This window comes from Aulonocara sp. 'chitande type north' Nkhata Bay, linkage group LG6, assembly GCF_057382095.1.
Source record: "Aulonocara sp. 'chitande type north' Nkhata Bay isolate Kocher_YH1m ecotype deep benthic linkage group LG6, A_spYH_male_GT1.1, whole genome shotgun sequence".
Taxonomy (NCBI): Eukaryota; Metazoa; Chordata; class Actinopteri; order Cichliformes; family Cichlidae; genus Aulonocara; species Aulonocara sp. 'chitande type north' Nkhata Bay.
This window is the reverse complement of record NC_141349.1, coordinates 35,677,716-35,698,340: the sequence shown is the minus strand read 5'-3', so window position 1 is coordinate 35,698,340 and position 20,625 is coordinate 35,677,716. Positions and strand designations below refer to the sequence as shown.

General features: G+C 39.7%; 2 protein-coding genes across 3 annotated transcripts in view; one reads left to right on the top strand and one right to left on the bottom strand.

The window, feature by feature from the left end:
- krt98 (keratin 98) overlaps window positions 1-9,924 on the top strand; it is a 50,856-nt gene extending 40,932 nt beyond the window's left edge. The window contains exon 9 of the transcript XR_015129936.1: window positions 9,815-9,924. The gene's annotated coding sequence lies outside the window, so the exon portion shown is untranslated. The remainder of the gene's footprint in view (window positions 1-9,814) is intronic.
- hap1 (huntingtin associated protein 1) lies at window positions 36-19,901 on the bottom strand. 2 transcript variants are annotated; one of them, XM_086296654.1, is made up of 16 exons: window positions 19,774-19,901; window positions 12,817-13,264; window positions 8,949-9,025; window positions 8,591-8,707; window positions 8,389-8,483; window positions 7,236-7,344; window positions 6,980-7,058; window positions 6,764-6,894; window positions 6,597-6,671; window positions 6,035-6,246; window positions 4,165-4,383; window positions 3,702-4,039; window positions 3,271-3,459; window positions 2,935-3,037; window positions 2,291-2,343; window positions 1,531-1,668 (listed from the first exon to the last, which is right to left on the bottom strand). In XM_086296654.1, exons 2-15 carry the CDS (start codon window positions 13,007-13,009, stop codon window positions 2,310-2,312), a joined length of 1,971 nt encoding a protein of 656 aa, XP_086152780.1. In that variant the 5' UTR covers window positions 13,010-13,264; window positions 19,774-19,901; the 3' UTR covers window positions 1,531-1,668; window positions 2,291-2,309. The 2 variants fall into 2 exon arrangements, with proteins under 2 accessions (XP_086152779.1, XP_086152780.1); XM_086296653.1 differs by lacking the exon at window positions 2,291-2,343 and having other exon boundaries at window positions 36-1,668; window positions 19,774-19,900.
- Between the last annotated feature and the right edge of the window lie 724 nt (window positions 19,902-20,625).

The following is a 20,625-nucleotide window of genomic DNA, read 5'->3' as shown; positions in this document are numbered from 1 at the left end:
ATATCTTTGGTGATGAGTGGACGAAGAGTCAAAAGTGAACTTGGTGGAAATGAAAACATTTATTCACAGGTGGTACAGTTCACGCACACACTGACATGTAGAGTTACAGCAAACAGCGCACAGAAACAGTCGTTTGGTTAATTTAAGTAGAAACACAAATCTCTGTTTATGAATTCTTCCCTTTTAAATCCACATTATCCTGTGGCTTTTTCGCCAGAGCTGATTGATCAACCAGGGTGATGCTGTTTAAATTATCATGATAACTCTTGTACTTATTACATATTACTTATTGCGCCTACTGTCACAGATATCACTCTGAAATGCCCAGCGTGATTTCGGTTAAATTTAAATCCCAGTGGTTTAAAAATTCCCGATGACATGATTTATACAGCAGATTTATACAAACAAAACTTTGAGTCACTGGAGTCAACATGTTGCTTCACCGTCTTCCATACAGCATGCAAATCCGATTTGGTTGTGGTGAGGTTTGGCTCAGAATAAAGTCCATAAAGGCGTAACTTTAAACAGCTTAGAGGTGAAATGGAAGTGTGCATGTCAGAGCAAGTAATGGACTGCAAGGCAGACTGCTTAATATTATTAACATTACTCAGTTCAGTCACTGGATCGTCAGGCTTCTTCTCAGTGCTTCTTTCTAAGAATAGTTTGACAAACTTATATACTATATGCTTTTGTCAACATAGCAGCGAATAAGCAGGAAGACCAGACTGCGTTTTAGTGCATTTTCAGGGACAGCATTGGTTTGTTTGTGGTTTCTCTACTCTCAGTAATTTACAGCACATTGTCTTTTTTCATTTCCCTAAATGACAGTTATTATTTACACATAGCTCATGTTTCTCTTTGGAAACTAATAAAATGACGAGTGAGGAGGTTTTTTTAAAACCAGTGATTGCGGGTGGGGCAAATTGTAAAAGGAAAGTCAAAACACAAAAGTATAAAATATTTCTTTTCTTCATCATTTTCCTTTTTGCGTAAAAAGAAGCAAAGTGTGAATCAAACAACACAGCAGTGATCAGGTGGTTTTCCTGAGATGAAAATGTCCCACATGTAAAGAATAATTTACCGTGCACAAGTTCATAGAAAAACACTGTACTGCACACTACCAATAACTGAAAGTATGGCTCTAACACATTCTGTGGCTTTTCTTTTCAAGACACGGGTGCTGTGGTGGGCACTGAAGTGCACAGTAGGAATCGCATGGCTTTATGCAAAGTCACTATGGTGAATGAGAGAGGAGTGTGGAGGTGAATGCATCACACTTTCGGAGGAGGTCTGACTGCTTCCCTGTCTTTGTCACTGGGGCCCCTCATCCCCCAGGCTGCCACTCTGTGCAACCCAAGACTCTGAAGCTTCTCCACCAAGTTCCAGCTAAAAATGTTCCTTCGTCCTTCTTTGTGTGAGAAAAAGTCTCCTCTTTTGTCTGATACTGTAGAAAATGAAGGTTTTCCAGTGCGGCTGTAGTGCAGGTTGTGGTGGGGATGACGGGAGGCTGAGATGCCGCGCTCTTGCAGCAGTTGCAGGAGTCCCAGTGATGAAGTGCTAAGCTCTGTGGTGGCTGTCTGGCCTCCCTGGCCAAAGTCCTGCTGCAAGGCTGGTGAAGTGCTCACGTGCTCACGGTCCCGAGAAGGTGGCAGGCCGAAAGAGTGAAGGCTATTAAAAAAAAAGAAACAAACAAAATATTAAAACTAAATGACATAACATCTCCTCTACAAGCACATGCATATTCATATAAACCGACTGGGGAAAAAAGACGATGTGAGACGTTTTGGTTAGTTTAGCACATCAACACTAAAAAGTGGAGAAACATGATGTTAATATCCCAGTGATGAGGAAAACAGATCTGGTGTGGAAGAAAGTGGAAGAGATGGTAAAAAATATATATATAATAAAAAACTCAAAAACAAGTAAGAGCAGATGTTACAACGGTAGGCACAGCGTTAGTAGAAGATAACATGCATAACGGAAGTAGGACTCATGGCGCATCAAGTAACATTTACAGACCTCCCACTACATCCTACTTAGCATCTAAAAGCAGTGAACCAACTTTTTAAATTGTTTTACCGTGGAAGGCAATGCAGTACATTAGATTTAGGTAGATCTATGTTTTATAAATATATTAAAATGTTTACACAGTAAACTCCTTTCTAGACTTATTGATCACTCATTTCATGCACAGAGTGAGGACTGGAAGTGCTGGAGATCATGCCTCTGTCGTTAATATTACAGACACTAATCAAGCATTCAGAGTGCATTTATAACACCAGGCTCTTACTTTTCCCTGGTGGCTCCTTCTAGAGTTGGAGAAAGAGCCTTGACAGACGTTTTCTACCATTGAGAGGGTAAAGAATGGAAGTTAGGAAAGACAGAGCAACTGCAATCTGTAATATCTATACCTGTTTAGAGTGGACCTATTGTGCTCATTTTCAGCTCCACAATTTTATTCTTGGAGTCTAAATTAGTAGCCTTAGAGCCTTGGGGAAGTAATTCATTCAAGTCATCTTCTGTATAAAATGAACCATTTTAGTGTTGGTGCCTTTAAAGCCACGTTTCCTATAAGACAGCTTACTTCTGATTGGCTGTCCCTTGCAAACAGAATACTTAAAAAGCAGTTTGTGGCTAAGAGCTATGTGCCTGGGATGGCCATAGTGTTAAGAGCATACACAGTGACCTCATTATGTCAAACTTTGCCCATATTTAGTATCGCTGCACACAATTTCACAAAAAAAAGAAAACGAACAATTTAGGCCCGCTTTAATGAAACTGACACTGGGAAAAAAAAGTTTGGGTTAGTAAATCTAGTTTAAAAGGTTAATAAAAAATCCAACTAACACTGCCTAAAGAGTATTTACCTTGGCCAGAGCTGTGAAAAAACACAATGAGCAAAGACGAAATAACCCCAAAACAGTATGTTCTTACCTAGTGGAGAAGGAGGGGATGATTAGGGAGGGTTGGAGGACTTGGCAGGTGGTGATGGGATGTGTGGGAGGGGTCTGAGGGAGGTTGGGACCCGATGAAGAGACTGTGAGGTCATGGAGGGGAAAAAGGTAGGTTAAACTACACATGTGGGAAAGGACACACATCTAAAGAGTCACTAAAAGACTGAATGAAGATGAACCCTGCACTAATTTTGCAAGGAATGGGAGCTATCCTCTATAATGAGAAGATATGCACTTCAGTAAATATGTCATCTGGAATTGAGTAGAAATGAGACAACTAGTTGACTTGTGTGTGTAGTGTGCCAATGTGTCGTACCCATGCCGTGAGCTCCAGAGAGGTGTGACAGGTCTGGCTCATCCTCCTCCAGGTCGTTCAAGCTGTAGACGTGCTGTATGTCAACTTCGAGCTCCCTGAAGTCTTTAGTTAGGACTCCCGGGCGTGGATGCAGGATACCTCCCAGGTTTGGTTTGGCCAGCTGCTGCCACTGGTGCAGAGTCACTGAGCCTGAAGAGTAGAGATTCAGAAGGTGTTGCCACTGAAGTGTGTGGTAAAAAAATACAGATGCATTACAAATACTGCTCTCTGAGCAGGGCAGCTTTTCATCCGTGGCATTTACTACAGAGGCTAAGGTGAAGAAGCTCGTCATTTTCTGTCTTGTTTTACTTTCTTATGCTTCATCAAGACTGCACAAATGCTGAAGCAGGTTTGAAGACATGATTAGAGAAACATAAAGCTAAAAATTTTACCTTCCAGAGGTTTGACAATCTGCAGACGGTCAGGTAGGTAGGACCTGGATCCTCCCGAGGAGCCACAGGAGTGTCGGGAGCTACCGTTGGAGTAGTTGGTGCCTGTTGAAGCAGCTGGGCTGGAGGCCAGGCTGTAATTTGGCGTCAGGAAGCCACTAGAGCCCTCGCCTTCCTCACTGTCTGCTGCCAAGGCACGGAGTTTACGTTCGCGTTCCACATCGAAGAAAGGTCGGTCAGAAGAGTGGTTCTGCTGGCGGACTGAGAGTCTGCACAAGGCAGTTTCGAGATCCTGGCCTCCTGGTGTGCCTGGTTGACCTAAACGTTTTGGCCCACTAACGCTAAAAAGGAAAAATTAACAACATTATTTTAAAGTCAACATCCTACAGCTTCAAACTGTATCCCAAAATGTAAAATCTGTGTCGAATCTTTAGGCATTACTGTGGCATCTGATGTGCAGTCTTACCTGCTGTCTTCCTTCTGAGCATGATTGGAGCTCGGCTTGTCTTCCAAGTTCAGGCTGGCATTATCGGAGCCATAGTAGCTGGTCCGAGGGGTGCTGTTAGAGCTGGAAGGTGCGGACACCGGGCTGGAGCCTGGCACACCTGGTGAGTGGCATTGAGACCGCTGCCTTACAGCCTTGTTCACCACTTTCACGGTTTCAAAAACACGCCAGGGGTGGTTCCTGCCAGAGGAAACAGCAAAAGTAATGACATGAGTGTCTCTCTTACACATTCACACTCCTCCAAAAAAATATTCAGAATTGAAACTCATCAAAATTTTACACAAGCTACAGGGGGGAAATTGTATAATTGCCATTCATTTAGAAGCAACAAAGAAAACCCTTCAAACTTGAACTTAAAAGATTCTCCTCTGTTTGGAGACTCTTTTAACAAAAGAAACTACCAGTTAACAGTACCAGTATGGTACTGATAAGCAAAAGGGGTCAGTGTTGGGATATACCAAGGTGTCATGCTGTGTCAGTTAAAATTTAGCTGTAACAGTTTTAAGTGTAACCTACAATACCTTTAAGTCTATTAGCTTAACAGGCCTGCTGGCAAAGTGAATGCCTCACGCTATGGATCTTAGGCTGATGCAAAGAGTGAGGCAAGTCTGAGATTCTGTTTTTTCAAATAAAATGCGTTATTATATATCAGTGACGTATCTTTCAAATAGTATATGACATATACTATTTACATATATATTGAATAAATAAATGGTCAAATTTGTAATTGATTTTCACTTCAATTTGCATTTCAAATTCTGGTTCACTTTGTTTAACATTTTGGTTGATGATGTTCTTGTTCTTTGTAGTATATTGTCTCCTAAAACAAAAAAATTACCCAAATACGGGGAATGCATCCATACAAGAAATTAAATCAACAAACTACAGATTGCTTTGAATGCAAAATGCCATAACAAAGATGCACAGAGTGAGACACAGATGAAAGAGAAGAAAAAGCAAGAATAGATGTGCGTTTCATTTTTCACGTTTCCTTTTTCATTTCTACGGATCATTTTTCATGGGGGTAAAGTCACTGTCTCCACTATTAATTTGTTCAGAATTTCACAGACTGATTAAAACATATTTGCAATGTTCTTCTTCTTTGTTTATACAAGAGAACGCAAAACAATAAAAATTATACTAGTTTGTAATCAACTACTGGCCCACTCCATTTTCCTGACACCATCTAACACCTTATAAAATCATTAATTATCAAATACAAAACTAACATTAAGCATTTATTCAGCTAAATCATGGATGGATGTCAAGTAGCGTCATTACACACAATTGACATTGATGTAGTTCTTTTAACAGAAAACATTACGTACTAACAAAACGTAAGTCAAGTAAAACTTGTTATTCCCTGAAATCCAAATCGCATAAATTTAATCTAAAAAATTACCACAACAACACATAAACATGTAACATACTAAACCTTACTAGTAATTATTTTCAAACATGCATCAACTCAGTCAGTACTATTGTACCGGCTGTTTTTTTTCTTCTGTAAGGAATGTGTCTAATAAAAGCTGAGCTGCTATAAAAGTAAAAGCCACTTGACGAAGGCATTTGAGTTTAAGGTGTGATAGGGCAGGGAGTGGAACTACCACAGAATTTAAGTACTTAAGGTATAAAGGTGGTTTCCCAGAGCTGAACTTGTTTAACTTTAGTTATCTCTGTAGTTCTAGAAAATAATTCTTATGAAAACAGGAACATGAAACTACAACTGCTACTCAATATTCACGGTACAATCTGGTTTAGACCAGACAAAGTGGATAAGGATTTTTTTAAATGTGCATATAAGCCAAACAGACGCAGGTCACAGACTCACTTGTACTCTGAGGGAGCTGGGGTGTCTAGGCCTTTGCGGAAAGTGCCTTCAATCTCTGCTGCCAGTGAGTCCATGGGGAGGACTGAGGCCAATGAAGTGTACCGCTGCACGGTGCTATTTGGCAGGCTCTTGTTTCGAAGATTTTTAATGTCCTCTCGGGCTTCGTGGAGCATGTCCTTACACTCTGAGTACTTGTCCTGCAAGTCCTTGAGCTAGAGACAGGGGGTGACAAATCAGTCAAACTGTAGATCAAGGGGGGGAAAAGTGTCATGCCACTGACAAAATACACAGGAGCAGCTGAATATATATGTAGAAGCTTGCTATGATAAGCTTCTACACATACACATTTGATAATAAATCACCAAGCGGTGCTGGAATCAGCATATCTATCTAAAGCCAAAAATGGGTTTCTGTAAACACCTCAAACTCTACATCTGTGTCTATATTATGAGAGCTTTTCAGCCACACACAAAGACAAATCAAAACTGAGCTCATGTAATCATCTTAATCCAACACCAAAAATGCCGTTGAAGTCACAGAGATTACAAAGCGAGTATCTTACCTCAGATTTCAGTTTTTGCTGGCTCTCACGGGAGGCATTCAGCTGGTGGTTTAACTCCTCGTTCTCATGGGTGAGCTAGACGGAAAGAGAACAGAATTCAAAAAGTTTTAACACAAGTATTTAATATAATCCATAACAAAAGCTGTGCACATGTGTGAGCCTCTCACCCCTTTGCAGCGTGCCTGCAGGTCAACGATCTGAGCGAGCAGCGAGCTGATTTCCTCCTGCTGCCTGAGACAATCCTCTACTTTCCGCGCTAGCTCTTCCGACAAGTCAACCACCTGCTTATTGGCAGATGCTGAAACACACAAGTCCCATAAATTTCCTTGTGCCTGACTTATAATTCTCATTTTCATTGACTGAAGCAAGACTGTGACACTTACAGAGCTCATCCACACACACCATCATCAGCTCCTGTTCTTGCTCCTCGTAGATTGATGTCTCCGTTGAGAGCTCAGTAGCCTGCAGAAAAAATTATTAATAATCAATTATCATATGTGATGCCGAACAGCAGCCTTGAAAACTCTGTGTGCAATGTGCAAAGACGCACTGCATACTGTACTATTTATTTTCAAATAAGTGAATAAATAAACACATAACAAACAGGAATATCTCTTTAATTTCAAAGTTAGTGCATACCTCTAATCTGAGCTTGCGGTTCTCCTCCTCTAAACCTTTCAGTTTCTGCTGTAGGAAGTCATAGTGGATGAAGTTGGTGAGTGAACTTGATGATTCATTCCTTTTCATTCTAAAGAAAGAAAGAAATGCATTTATATTAAATAAAATCCAAATTTTTATAAGAAAAGTGATGAAAATGTTGATGTTGTGCGCTCTGCTGGGAAGGTGATTGGCTGCAGACTCCCATCTCTGCATGGCCTGTACACCTCCAGGACACTAGGGCGTGCAGCTCGGATCATAGCTGACCCTTCTCACCCTGGACGCAGTCTGTTTGACCTGCTCCCCTCAGGCAGGAGGTTCTGGTCCTTTCGCACCAGAACCTCTCATGAACAAACCACATGACTGTTCCTACCACTAACACATGACCCTACACTGTGCTCACTGCATCATTCCATGTTTGCACCGATCACCACCTGCACTCATGTATATATCTATCTACTTAGCACTTTTAATTTTTATTTTTATGTTTATTTAAGCATTATCTGACAGTATGTTTGCACTAAGTACTGCAGCAATTTCCTAATGTTGTAAACCTGCTCAACATTTGGCAATAAAACCCTTTCTGATTCTGATTCTGATTCTGAAAAAGAGTGATCAAGTGCTAAGCCCTGTATAAATAGGCTATTTTATAATATAATTAACGCTCAAAATAATTAGCATGGATCACTGCGATGAATCTAAGTTAACAGAGTCTAATAATGTGTAATAGGAATGATTAACTGCTGATGGGGAGGGTTTTACTAGCTGAAGACATTGAGAGGATCAGTGGGGATGTTCTGACGTCTGTTTACTTATGTATAAGCCCAAGGTAGTAACCAACAGTGTAAACACAATCCTTCATAGCGGACATTCACCATCATAAACACTGAGGAACATTTTGGTACCACTACAGCATGAAGTCCACTGAAAGTACTTTGTGATAACATCTTGAAGCATAGTTAGAGTATAGGATGCATTGCACCTCTGTTACAGATTTTTAGACAAATACAATTTTAGTCAGAAAAAAGCTACATATGTTAAAGTAAGACTTATACACAATATGCAAAACAAGTTGCCAGCAGCTCGTCATCATTCAACCCTGTGCGTTACACCATGTGCACATTTGTGTACTCACGGTGACTGCGACTGAGCGTTTTCAATCTCCTCAGTGCTCGCATAGAACTGAAGGAGGTCATCTCGCATCGAGAGCTCATGGCGCAGTTGAGCAATCTAGGAAAACAAGTCACGATCACTTAAGCACAGCAGAGTGTGGCACAACAAAGATGAAATATTTCCATCTCGCTATACAGGTGTGTATCAGGAGCCTTTCTGTTTACCTCCTCCTTTGCAATTTCAAGCTGTTCATCCAGCATTTCATTACGTGCCGTTAGTTCTTGGTTTTGCTTCAGGAGGGACTGGCCAATCCGTGCTGCCAATTCCAGATCACGCTCTTTCTGCAAAGTCATAATCAAACATATAAATTAATAAATACGTTGAGATATGTTTAAGGTTTTAAATGATTTGATTACACTGTACTAATTTAAACCGTAATTATGTAAGACCAAAATGTTAGTAGATAGCACTGAGAGAGGTGACAAAAATATGCAGAAAACTGTGGCAAACAGTGATGATCTGTGAGGCAGATAAGTCTAATCCTCTTAAATTCCATTCATCTGCTGTGTGTCTCTGTCTTACCTCCTCCAGCAGGTGGGTGACCGCCTTGATATCATGATATGTCTTGGTGACCTGGCCAACTCTGTCTGAGGACAGCACTGTGGGAGGAGTGAGAGATGAATTTAATGAATGAAGGAAAAGACATAACTGTAGATGGTAATGGAAGAGAACAGCAAGAAGTCAGTCGTGCTAACAGCAGGATGGTGTAAGGCTAACTAGACAACTAGATTGCTTTTGTCACTTTGATCTCTTGCCGTTTCTACTTTACAAATACCTTTAATAGGTTACATGATATTACGGTGTAAAGACTTTCCTGATATTTCTTGTCCATTACTGTAACATCTCTTTCTCTTTTTCTTTCTCTATTCAAAGCTGCTGTGCTTGGTTGCATTTGTCGATGCACTGGTGAACCTGAATTATCAAAAAGATAAAAACAAGATGTCCACTGGAGTGAAGAAAGACCCGCCTACCTGATAAAGTTACATTATTGCTATTTATCATTAACCAGATCTCGAGACACAACAGCTCCACATGGTCAGCCACAAACTGATCCTCTTAGCTTGATCCTTTTTAGCCCAGATAAGACGCCACTAAAGACCTCGTTCTCCTGGATGCTAATATAGGTCTATGTACAGGGACTAAACTGACTAGGTATTCACACCAGGAAAGGATAACAGTGGCTGGCTATTGACCTGTAACTTTGTTTACATCCTGTACAGTGAAGTAGACATAAACAAGCCAGTTAAAGCTGAAGTGGCGAACAGGATTAATCAGTCATTCGTTTAGGATAGATAAGACAGATTTTACATTAATAGCATTCATGTAATCATCATTTCTAAATTTCAATAGGTTAAATTATTTTTCAGACATTTACTAATAGGTATGAGGCGATCGTGGCTCAAGAGTTAGGAGTTCGCCTTGTAATCAGAAGGTTGCCGGTTCGAGCCCCGGCTTGGACAGTCTTGGTCGTTGTGTCCTTGGGCAAGACACTTCACCCACTAGCGGTGGTCAGAGGCCTGGTGGCGCCAGTGTCCGGCAGCCTCGCCTCTGTCAGTGCGCCCCAGGGTGGCTGTGGCTACAATGTGGCTGCCATCACCAGTGTGTGAATGTGTGTGTGAATGGGTGGATGACTGGATATGTAAAGTGCTTTGGGGTCCTTAAGGACTAGTAAAGCGCTAGATAAATACAGGCCATTTACCATTTTACCATGAGATCGTGGTTTCACTTTGTTTCTGTCTTTGCAATAATGCCTTTAATTATAGGTACTGTTTAGTGGCATGCCTCATTTGTGTAAAATGCATATATACAGTGTTTTAGAATCTGCTTAAAGATGTGCAGACATTGGCTGGATTAGCTTACGATTCTGTATGCAACATCTCTAAAGTTAAATAATCTTACTTCAGATGAAAGCTTAGCTAAAGAGATGGGAAGCTGCCTGGCACACAATTAGACTGTCCTGAATTTGGCCTAGAAACACAGTGATTGGATAGCTGTGTCAGTATCTAATCAGCCTAATGGAAGGAACCCAATGTTAGGCTGGACTGTACCGCATTGCTCTGTGTAAGAACACTTTATATTGGCCATAACTTATAGCATGAACCACATCTACAGGATTTATTTTTACTAAGATCAAAGAAAAATTTGGTCATTGTCAAAATATGTGAGATCAGGAACTTAATTATTTTGTTGAAGACTTCTCAGGAGCAGTAGAGGGGATCATGTGTCAAAGCCAAAGAGTTGATTCTAGGACACACACAGAGATGACAAATGATGCTTGCCACCCTTTGGATTCAATTTTAATGCTCACTGTTGGCTATGTAACAGGTCAGCTGGCAGGATAATATGTTTCTCTCAAGGACACTGCAGCAAGGCAAAAGCACTTGAATACCCAGCCTCCACTGAATGATAACACTAGCTCTGCAGGTCTGCATCATAAAAGTCAGGTCAGAGATACTGTCTAATGTCTCGTATTAAAATCCAATCTCTTTAAAATGTGAGCATAATCAAACAAATGCAAGTGTTACAAAAATCCTGAAATTTAATCTGCTAATGAAAAAATGTCACATGTTCAGCAACATTTCAACAATACAGATAAGACTTCAAGGTCAATAATAATCCAAACTGGAAACGAAACAGCAAATCGTCACAGTGATGCACGTCTACTTGTGCACTAATGTGATGACCACAATAGAATCTGTAAATTAACAAAGGTTAATCAGATAATAGGTTAACTTCTTTAAATCCTATTGTCCTGAAAGTGCAGTGCTAAGGGGAAAGTCTGCAGCAGGACTACTGGTAGGAACACATTTTCATTTTCACATATCCAAAACAATGACATGTTAAACCAAGGAGAAACACTACTTTTTTACATTTTACTGCCTAATCTCAGTGGTTACAAGAACATTAAACTGAAGTTAGAGTACTGTGTATTATTTACACCCTCTATCCCACTGGCCAAAATACCTAATCTATTTCCTCTTAACCCAGCTGTCACGGCACAGAGCAGATCCAGGTAGAGGTTTTGGGGTCTAGGCTGAGCTAAATCTAGTCAAGTTCAATGGACTGCAAGTCTAATACTGTTCCTTAATGACTTAGGTGCGCTTATGACGTCTGTTAGGTTGAGGGATCAGACGGACATAGATGAGCTCCAGGAATAACATTTACAGTGATCATTGATCTGTATTGTTCTGAAGGTGACCATTTGATAGGATTGGCAGGATAAAATATTTGTCTCACAAGACTTCCTAGTGCAAATCTGTCTGTACATTTTTAGTGCAGTTTAAGCAAGTCAATAACAGTATTAAGGGACAGATCCAAGTTAAAATACATGTCACTAAAAAGAAATATAGGACTTATATTTCTGATTAACATTTGGTTTGCACCGTCATGCACACCCACACAACATGCAGCACAGAGGGGAAAAAACACAGCTATAAATGCACACATTAAATAAAAGGCCTGGAACATGTCACACAGTCATTCAGATAAAAACAAGCCTACATAGACATGCATTTACTTATAAAGTACTAGAGCAGTACCAGATTTTTTTTTGGTATACAAACTGATCTGGAGAAAAAGCAAAAAAAAAAAATTATGTTATGTAAAATGTCTCAATTTGGCAAATGTCAGTTTAAATTGGTGCATTTTAATGCACCAGTCACATTTAGGAAAAAGCTCCTGAAATTATAGGATTGGAACTAGAGCAGCAGTACAGTAATGCACCTGCAGTTGTTGTTCCTCAAAAGCACATCTATTAAACAGTAGTCATTCTTAGAAAGAGAAATATGTCTAAATTCTCTAACTTGTCCTGCAAAAACTAAAGCTAATTTTGCTTTTGCTTTTTTCCCCCCTTTGTTTGTTGCAGGAGAAAGGAAAAAACATATATAGTGTAACGCTGGATCCATACAGTAAAAAGAGAAAACACAAAATGGAATGACCGAGAATTATAATTTGATCGCTTGCATACACAGCCTGGTTGTGCTGCTGCAGCATGCATGGGCATACACACTCACAGGTACTCTGACCTTCACAACACTAAAAGGAAAAACTGAAACTGAAGACACTTACAAAACTTTACACCTCTTGATGCTCTAATTTTGAACTAAAGCTTCAAGCAGGGTCTGCAAAGACTCGCTTTTTGTTAAAGGTTAATCTTCATTTGCACAGTGTATCTTCAGTGACACAACTGCACCCTGCAGTATACGCAGTTCACCATTAAGTATTAAAGTGCTTAGATAACGAGGACCATGACAACGCAATGTACTACAGAGTACACCAGACAAGAATATCTGAGTTGCACTTGAACTTGACCTTTAATATTTTACTTCTACATTCTCTTATTTCTATTTTCTAAGTATGAGCTCTGCAGAAGAAGATCAGCACATCTCACCTTGTGTCACCTCCCTGCAAAGGTTGTCATTGTTGTTGTTGTTATTGTTATTGCTGTTGTGGCATTTGTTCTCCTCTGCTATTTCATCTAAAAGATTGGAATGGCTCCTCTCCTCCTCGTCTCCCTCAGATGCTGAGGAGCTCCACACCTCCATGGTGATGGATGAAAAACTGCTCTCTGTATCTCCGTCCATGGGTTAAATCCCTCGTTCTTCTACTCCTGCTGTCTGTCAGCTGTGCTGTGACAAACCATTTGTGTCTCTGGCATGAATCTGCTGGCGTGTGTGTAGGGTAAAGCAATATCAACTAGACTGTGTGAGTGAGTGAGTGTATACGCCTCTATTTGCGTGTGCATGAGAATGTGAGCTGCTTGTTGTTAATATATAATCCGTCAGACTGTAAGGGCCATCTGTCGTCATGCCTGCCTCCCTTCACCTGGCCACGTTGGACTACCGGGTAAGAAAAGAGGGGGGGAAAGGAGAAGGGGTAAAGGAGGCATCAAAGTCTAAATGGCAAGCCATAAAATCTGATATTTATTAATTATTGTTAGCAATAATTAAAAGATATGAGTGACATGAGACTACAAATGACAATAATTCTGGTTGGGGCATTTGGTGCAGTTCAAAAGGATGCTGCACAAAGCCCACCCACCCCTGTAAACCGAGCAAGATAGTAGCTTCCATCCATGCCAGTGGCTGGTCTAATTCTCCTCACATACGCAGTACCAGATAGAGGAGGGGGCTCTGCGTAATAGTGGTGCAGGCAGAGTCACACCCACTCCCACAGGGGACTGATGGAGGCAAAAGCCCCTGTTCTTAATTACTGAGTAAGTTTTCACAGATAATAATAAAATGAAGAAGTTTTTTGTTTTTCTCTGTAAAAATATTACAGACACTAAAATAATATAAAAGTCACAAATATTCTACATCTTCATCATATATGTCCAGTCTGTGCATCTTGTGACTTCAGTTGTTGCCCAAGCCAAAGCAGTTTCTTACAATCAAATATTTACCTTCTAATTAATTTTTCACCCACAAACTGACCGTGTGCCTGTCAAATTCTGTAAAAGACATTCATGCATTTGTTATTCCCTGAAGAATGCACGTGAATTACGTGCACGTCCACGGAAGGAATGGTTCAACCATGAGACAAGAGACAACACAACTAAAAGAAAAGCAAATGGTTATAAGGAAGTAATGATGTGTGGACTTCGCCCTTAGTAATAAAAAAAAGTGACAAAAGCTTCACTTTCAAGTCACCAGCCAGAAACAAAAGAAAACCTGTAGTCTAGCACGTTCATTAAAAAAAAGAAAATCCTGCAGATATAGTTCTTAAGATCACCTTATAAACTTTGAGTAAGAGCTCAATAGCATGAAATAGGACCCTTGCGTAACTCATTGTGTGTTTCTTTGTTTACTAAGAGTCAAATGTTACTGATAAAAGTCTGCAAAGTGAGAGCTGATATCATTGATATGAGCTGATATGAGATCATATTCATGCAGGGGAACACCCTGGAAGGTCACTTGCTACCTTGTTTTGCTTCAGGGCATCTACAGAAAAAACGTTGTGCACAGCATCTCTGGTTGTGATAACTTTATGATCCTTTATGGAAAGGTAAAACATGAATCAATATCCAAATATGCTGGAGAACAATGTTTCTAATTGAACCAAAAAATCTCCTTTTACTGCATGCCTGAGCCGCTTCATGGTTACTTCCCATGCACTCCTTGTTAGGGATCACTGGTTTTTTGATAGCGCTAAAAAAATTATCTTAATACTTCCTTGACAAACTGGCTATACTACTCATTGTTTGTTCAGTTCATATACGTTTTCACATTAGGTTAAACAATTTCCAATGCTAAACAATTATATTTATTTTCTGACCAGTTACTTACAAGAAAGTCTAATTTTTAGCTCCTATATGTTCCACAATGTTATAAGTTGCTACATTGGTTCTTTAGAGCAAAAACTTAGCAGGTTTTTGGCTCTTTAGCTGTATGCTCAAAGAATGCAGAAAGAGCAAAGTACAACAGTAAAGCTATAGGCTAAAAAACCAAAATAATGAACTGAGTGGGGTCAACATCAGTGATTATATGTGGATTTACCTTACAACATAGAGCACCTTGAGACAACGCCTTTATACATTGTGTATGTGGTTTGATCTACTATCATTACATAAATATTATTAAACAAATTCAACATTCGATGACACGCCAGATACTCTACACAATGCTAAAATATGCACCAATTTCAACATTAACTGTGATCAATATTTAGAAAGAGATTTAATCTCAATCCTAGAAATGATTGAAAAGTGTTTTTCATTAACTAGCATTATATCAAATGACTCCAAGACTGCAAACGAAACACAAAGAAAGAGCACAGAGGAGCAGGGTGTGAGCTTAAGTAAAGAACTCAAACAACACCATATGCCACATGCCAAAAAGAGTCACAGCAGCATGGCACAGTCTGCATGGGTCAGGTTAGTCTGTCCTGTTCCGTATAGCAATACGTAGGTTGGCATCACGTAGGTAGAGCCTATTTAACATTACGAGGACACAAACATGCAATCCTATTACTATAAATCAGGGCTATAGGGACAGGAAACCACTCTAACTCCTTTTTTAATTTTTAAAATATAGAAACAAGCAAAAACACAATATAAGGTAATGGGGCAGTTATTTACATATTTAGCTTCATATATAAAATTATTCCTTATGAAAAGAGATCCAACTATAATGACAGAAACATACAATAGTATAATAGTGTATAAATGTATTAACAAAATTATTAATTCAATATTTAATACCTCAAAGAACTACAGAATCCAAATCTATGATTCTCTCATCAGCTGTATTTTATAATTTGAGAGCAAGTCAACATGTTTCAGGACAATAACAACAGATGCATTGAGTCTTGCAGCTACTCTATAGTAGTTCATGATGACTTTATTTAAAACAGAGGATGTATTAACATCAGTGTTGCAAGTGACTGCCAACATTGTCTTTGTAGTGATGTCAGAGTCGCCATTAGGATATGCTGTTTGCGGAGCTGCAGCATAAACTGCTTAGAAGTCATGACTGCTTAATCGGATTAGTGACATTTGACATCTGCGACTCACCTAAATGTGGTGCGTGTGTGCGCGTGGGGGAGGTTGGGTGCACAGCACGACCAGAGAGATGGAAGGTCCTTTTTATTTCTTACCACCAAGTTTAAACATTATGAAAAGGAGCTTCCTGAAATATTTATTCTCCATTTAAAATAATAAAATAAAACATTTAGCATAAATGGAAATGAAAGGTTTAATATTTAATATTCCAAGTTTAATACTCGAAAACTGTAAGTTTGTATGACTAGTTAGTTTATCCAGTCTTTGATCAGAATAAAAACTAAATGCACTATAGCAATGACACATTCACCAAACTTTATAGGCCATAAACACAATAATGCAGCTTACTATTAAAATTTTCATATTCACTCTTGTGAGTACTGTTCCCTTTATATCTTTACAAAGCAAACCGAAACGTGCTTTGTGTGCTGCACAACAGCTAACTAGTCTGTTTTCGATTACTATGTTGACAGGCGCGCCTTCACATTTATTGTCTTTCCTTCAGTACCTTATCGAGTACAAAGCGGCCGTGAGAACATTCTTGGCCAACCATCAAAAGTAACATATTAATGTTCAACGAACCAAACCTAAACTTTACTCGGGCAAAGACTGAGCTCTAAAACAAAAGGCAAAAAATTAACACAATGATTGTTTGATTTTTCTCTTGGGACAATCTCTACATTTTAATTAATTCTTACTTCCCTGTGACAATACGCGTTTTTATTCTTGTGATGTTTTAAAGGTAAAAACAACTATGAGGAGCTGAAGTCAGTACACGTTTACTAAATTAAATAAACTTTTTTTTTCCCCCTATGGCAACAATGAAACATTTTGGGAGATTGAGCCCACTAAAAAGGCAGCAATTCAGGAAAGTGAAAGACTAAACTTTAACACAACTTAAAATATTTTATCATCATGTTTATCTATCGTCTGTAAACACAAGTAGAACTTAATTTTGCATGAATCCATAGATACTACAGTTTCTGTTACAATGGCAAAACCAATTCTGCATAAATATAATTTGATTGACCGCAAACGTGCACATTGAATAAAGACTCAGAGCTGGAAAACTGAAAACTGATTGCAACTTCTACAAAAGGTACTTTGAGTCAGGGGGTCATTTTCCATACTTGGATTAACGTTTCAGCTGGATTACAGCTTTGTTCACGATCTGATGTCATCCTGGAATTACCTCTTCTCTGAAACTGTTTGGTTGGTTGTCAAAGTGATATGTCGGTAAGGTCAAACCTACTCGGAAACAAGTTAATTTAACATAAACAGGATTAGATGGCAGCCTTAAACAGATCTCAGTCGAAATATCTACCCGACCATGGATCAAGCATTCTTGTAGAAGGAACACACTGACAGAAGGAAAAACATTTGAAATTGTAATTATACTGTACGACTTTAAATATGCTTGTATTTTTTTAAAGTGAGAGAGTCACGCTAATTCAACTAGAAGAGACAAACTAGCATAGGGTAACTATTAGCACATCACAAAAGGAGCTTAGCTTGATGACGTTCCCTGCTACTGCCACCAAACATTTACGTATTAAATGAACGAATTACACAACAGGGCCTGTGATAATCATAGACTGTATATAAAACACAGACTTTAACGTCTGAAGATAGACATCAGTGCACATATATTTAAAGTTGCATTTTTTTCTAACGTCCTGCAGGGGGAGACTGTGGTAGCAAAAAGAGATCTGATTGAACAGAAGTACAAGATAACAACCTGATTGCACAATTCCTTTATCAATTCACGGCATATATAAACAGGAAAAAAATAAAGTAGTAAAGAAAAATAAGGAAATTTGTGTTTGGTTAATTATTTCTTTGTTGCAAAAATGCTTCTTAGCAATAAATATGTATAATAAAGCTTCCAAACTACTGTTAGAAAGTCTGTTTATTCCCCCTTAAATGTGCCACATCTAATGCATTTGTGGGTTGAGCAGCAGAGATGAGAATGTGGGCTCTGCCCATGGAAATGTTGGCAAATCTTCTCTACCCCAGGTACTCTCTAACCAGACAGACCACACACAGCCAGTCTCTAATGTCCACTCCAGAGAGGCCTTCAGAGATGCCAGGAGGCCTGCCATGACTACCCTTCATCATCAGGCCCATTTGCATTGGTGTCAGCAGCATGTGCGCTAGAACCTGAAAATGTGAAGGAAAGTTATGTTCAGCAATGACTCCAGATTCTGCCAGTGGCAGTTGGATCCTAGGGTCAAAGAGATGCTATGCTGATTACGGCACCAACAGGATATCTACTTTTGTTGGAGGCGGTGTGATGGCGTGGGGCGACATCTCCCTCACTAGAAAAACAAGGCTTGTTTTGGAGTTATCTCAATGCAGAGAGATATCAAGATGAGATTCTGTTACCAGTGGCAATCCCATATCTCCACAGTCTGGAACAGAACTCTGTGCTCCAAGATGAGAATACTCGCCCCCATAGAGCAGGGTTTATTAGAGACTACCTCCAAAATCTGGGAGTGGAGAGGATGGAGTGGCCTGCCTGCAGTCAGGATCTCAACCCTACTGAACACCTGTGGGATCAGCTTGAGCTTGCAAAGACAGCAGACAGCATTCGTTCCAGAATGAATAACACAATCAAACTGGCTGACTTTCAACAAATGCTGGTAGAAGACTGTGACGCTGTCCCACAGCTGTGCGTGACCAGCACGAGGAGGAGGTGTCAAGCTTTTGTGCCTGTGTATGGTTCCTCCACCGTTTGTTAAATTAATAAATTGTCACAATGTCTTGTTTCTTCATACTTCAATCTTCAAATCCAACAAACAACACCAAACAAAAGCTGTTTGGCATCAGCAGAGAAGATTTGACAAGTTTTTCATGGGAGCAACCCACATGCTCAACTCTGCTGCCCAACCCAAAAATGAATTTCCCTTACAAATGTCTTACCATTTAAGGAGAAAATCAACAGGCTTTCTAATAGTATAGGATTTGTAGCAAAGAAGCATTGTAAAAAAACAGGAAAAAAATCATCCAAACACAAATTTCCTTACTTTTAGTGTGGTATTATTTAGAAAATCCTACATCTTCAATTATCTCAATCACAAGATTTTCAGAAAATCTGACCCCTGCCCTTGACCTTAGAGGGATTCTAAGATTTTTAGTACATGCACCTACGATATCAATCACAAAATCCTGAGTTTCGTCATTCTTGAGTTATCGAATTTACAAAACTTGGGTGTCCACGCTACGCACCACCCGGGGGAGTGGCGACAATACCCATTCAGCCTCTAAGGGCAAAGAGGTAAAAACCCACAGCAAACAAACAATCAATCTTATAATGAATGAAAAAGAAGATAATGTATGTTTTGGAATGACTTAAAGCAGTGGTGTCGAACTCCAGGCCTCAAGGGCCGGTGTCCTGCAGGTTTTAGATATCACCCTGTTTCAACCCACTGAATCAAATGATTAGTCCATTACCAGGCTTCTGGATAACTTTAAGACATGTTGAGGAGGTAATTTACCAATTTAAATCAGCTGCACTGGATCAAGGACACATCTAAAACCTGCAGGACATCGGCCCTCGAGGCCTGGAGTTCGACACCTGTGACTTAAAGTAATAACTTTAATAGAAGAGCTGATGGTTTATCCTGAAGAGAGTTTTCGAACAAAGACATTCCAGAGTATTAATAAACTGAAACAGTTTTGATGTTTAATGTTTTAAAATTCCTTCACTGTGCATGTTTCACAAACAGCTACAGTACAATAAGTTTGTTGCTGCTTTAACAAGAGTTAAAGAAGTCAATAATCCATTTTTATAGCCTTTCTAACAACAACTTTACAGTTCAGTCAGAGCTGAAATGAAACAGTACTCACAGAAGTATTTGAGTGTTTCCTCAATCTGGTCATGTGTGAGTCCCAGTACGACCTCTGGTGGCACCAGAGGGGTGTGCAGCCAGTCGTCGTTGTCATATCCAAACACACTGTCTGCTCGAAGAGTGTAGTTGGGTTGACCCTCTGATAGGAGGCTCACTATCTCAAGCTCCGGCAGATCTGAACAAAGGTCTGAGTGTGGGGATTGTTTGTGTGCACATATATGTTTTTAATGAAGATTGATGAGTGTATGGATTAATATGAGAGAGAGGAAAAACAAAAAGAAAGTGGACATTAAGACCCAAAACAAAGCCAATGTCACCTGCAAGTGTACACTGCCCTCTACTGACAGATGATTGAATCTGCAATGCAATGCAATCTCTTAATACAGTGGTTCCCAAACCTTTTTTGCTAGGCCCCCCTTTGTTTTACAAGAAAAATGTCTCCCCCCCCACCTCCCGCGCGCACGCACACACACGCACACACACGCACAGTCACATCTCCAACCACACACACCCATATTTTGCTCCATTATTTCACACCTCAAATATTTTGTAAACAATTAAGCAAATACAAGTAATTTGCAATAAATTACAGGTAGTAATAAAATAAACTACTAACTCTTTTATGCTACGTCCACAGCTACACGGGTATTTTTGAAAACACAGCTGTTTCGTCCACACGTAAACGGCGTTTCGAATCACCGAAAACGGAGATTTTTCAAAACTCCTGTTTTGCGTTTACGTGTGGACGAGGAATGCAGAGTTCGTCACGCAACGTCAAAGGTATGTGCCTTTTTCACGTCACGCTGTGCGCCACGTTATTGTTTACATGAGATGAATTGCAGAATGGCAG

Coding starts and splice junctions, on each gene's coding strand:
- hap1 (XM_086296653.1), bottom strand. CDS start 13,009: ATGGACGGAGATACAGAGAGCAGTTTTTCATCCATCACCATGGAGGTG. Junction 3,460..3,701: donor GATTGTCAAACCTCTGGAAG/GTAAAATTTTTA, acceptor TCTACTCTTCAG/GCTCAGTGACTCTGCACCAG. Junction 3,038..3,270: donor CTCTGGAGCTCACGGCATGG/GTACGACACATT, acceptor ATGACCTCACAG/TCTCTTCATCGGGTCCCAAC.